We start from the raw sequence: 946 nt of genomic DNA on the forward strand, positions 1-946 counted from the left end.
CTCCGAACCAACAGGAGGTGGGCCGCGAGGCCTCCTCCCTAGATGTTGCGACCGCAGCTCGGCTTCGGCCGCCCTAGCTTCGTTGACAATACGATCTATCTCGTCTCGAACCTCTTCCCTAGAGGTCGCTTCTTCCGAGCCAGCCGGATGAACTGCTCCTTCGTCCGCAGGAATTACTGCATTCTCCACCGAGAAACGACGACGCCTCGCGAAGAAGATCTCATGGGGTGAGAGAGCAATACCAGAGAGAGGTTTGTTATTCAAGCGGGATATAGCTCTACCGAGCTGAGTAGGCCAACTCCTCTTGGAGGCAACTTGGCGAGCCACAAACTTTACTGCGGCGACCGCCCGCTCGACGATCCCATTCGAGAAAGGGGAGTATGGCGGCAGTAGCTTGTGAGCAATGGCGCGGGATTGCACGAAGTCAGCGAACGGCTTCGAACGGAAACATGGGCCTCGATCTGTGCGCAGAACGGCCATGGGACCGAATAGATCCGTTACCGTCACCATAGCATTTACCACAGCCGTCGAAGTGCTGTTCTTAAGGGGCACCACCACAGCAAACCGGCTGAAATGATCGACCAATAACAACGCTGAGGCGTACATCTTCCGCTTATCAAGTCCCATCTCCGCGAGGTCGGCGGACACGACCTCCCAGCAAGCTTGGATTCCATAAGAGAGCGATCTGTTGCCATCTCCTTTTGGGAAGTAACGCCTGTTCGCCGCAAGCTGACAGGCGGAACAAGAACGACAAACCTCTTTAGCTAGTCCATGCACCCCCGCGAGCGCGAACGTCCTCGAGAATATCCACCTTAGATACCTATCGTTGAGGCATCCGGACTCAGCATGGTACTTCTCCAGGAGGCCTTTAGCATATATTGACGCAGCTTCAGTATCGTCCGGGATATAGAACCGTAAGCGAGGGACGAGCAATCCGTTGACTCGG

At 55.5% G+C, this 946-nt stretch overlaps 1 protein-coding gene across 1 annotated transcript; it reads right to left on the bottom strand.

The window, feature by feature from the left end:
• Positions 1–92: 92 nt before the first annotated feature.
• On the bottom strand, positions 93–480 carry Pmar_PMAR008149 (hypothetical protein; the record flags this gene model as incomplete). Its single annotated transcript, XM_002785435.1, has 1 exon — positions 93–480. A coding segment is annotated over one exon (388 nt), but the record flags the coding sequence as incomplete, so codon positions are not given.
• Between the last annotated feature and the right edge of the window lie 466 nt (positions 481–946).

The sequence above is a fragment of the Perkinsus marinus genome, assembly GCF_000006405.1.
Source record: "Perkinsus marinus ATCC 50983 genomic scaffold scf_1104296932520, whole genome shotgun sequence".
In the NCBI taxonomy this organism is placed as follows: Eukaryota; Perkinsozoa; order Perkinsida; family Perkinsidae; genus Perkinsus; species Perkinsus marinus.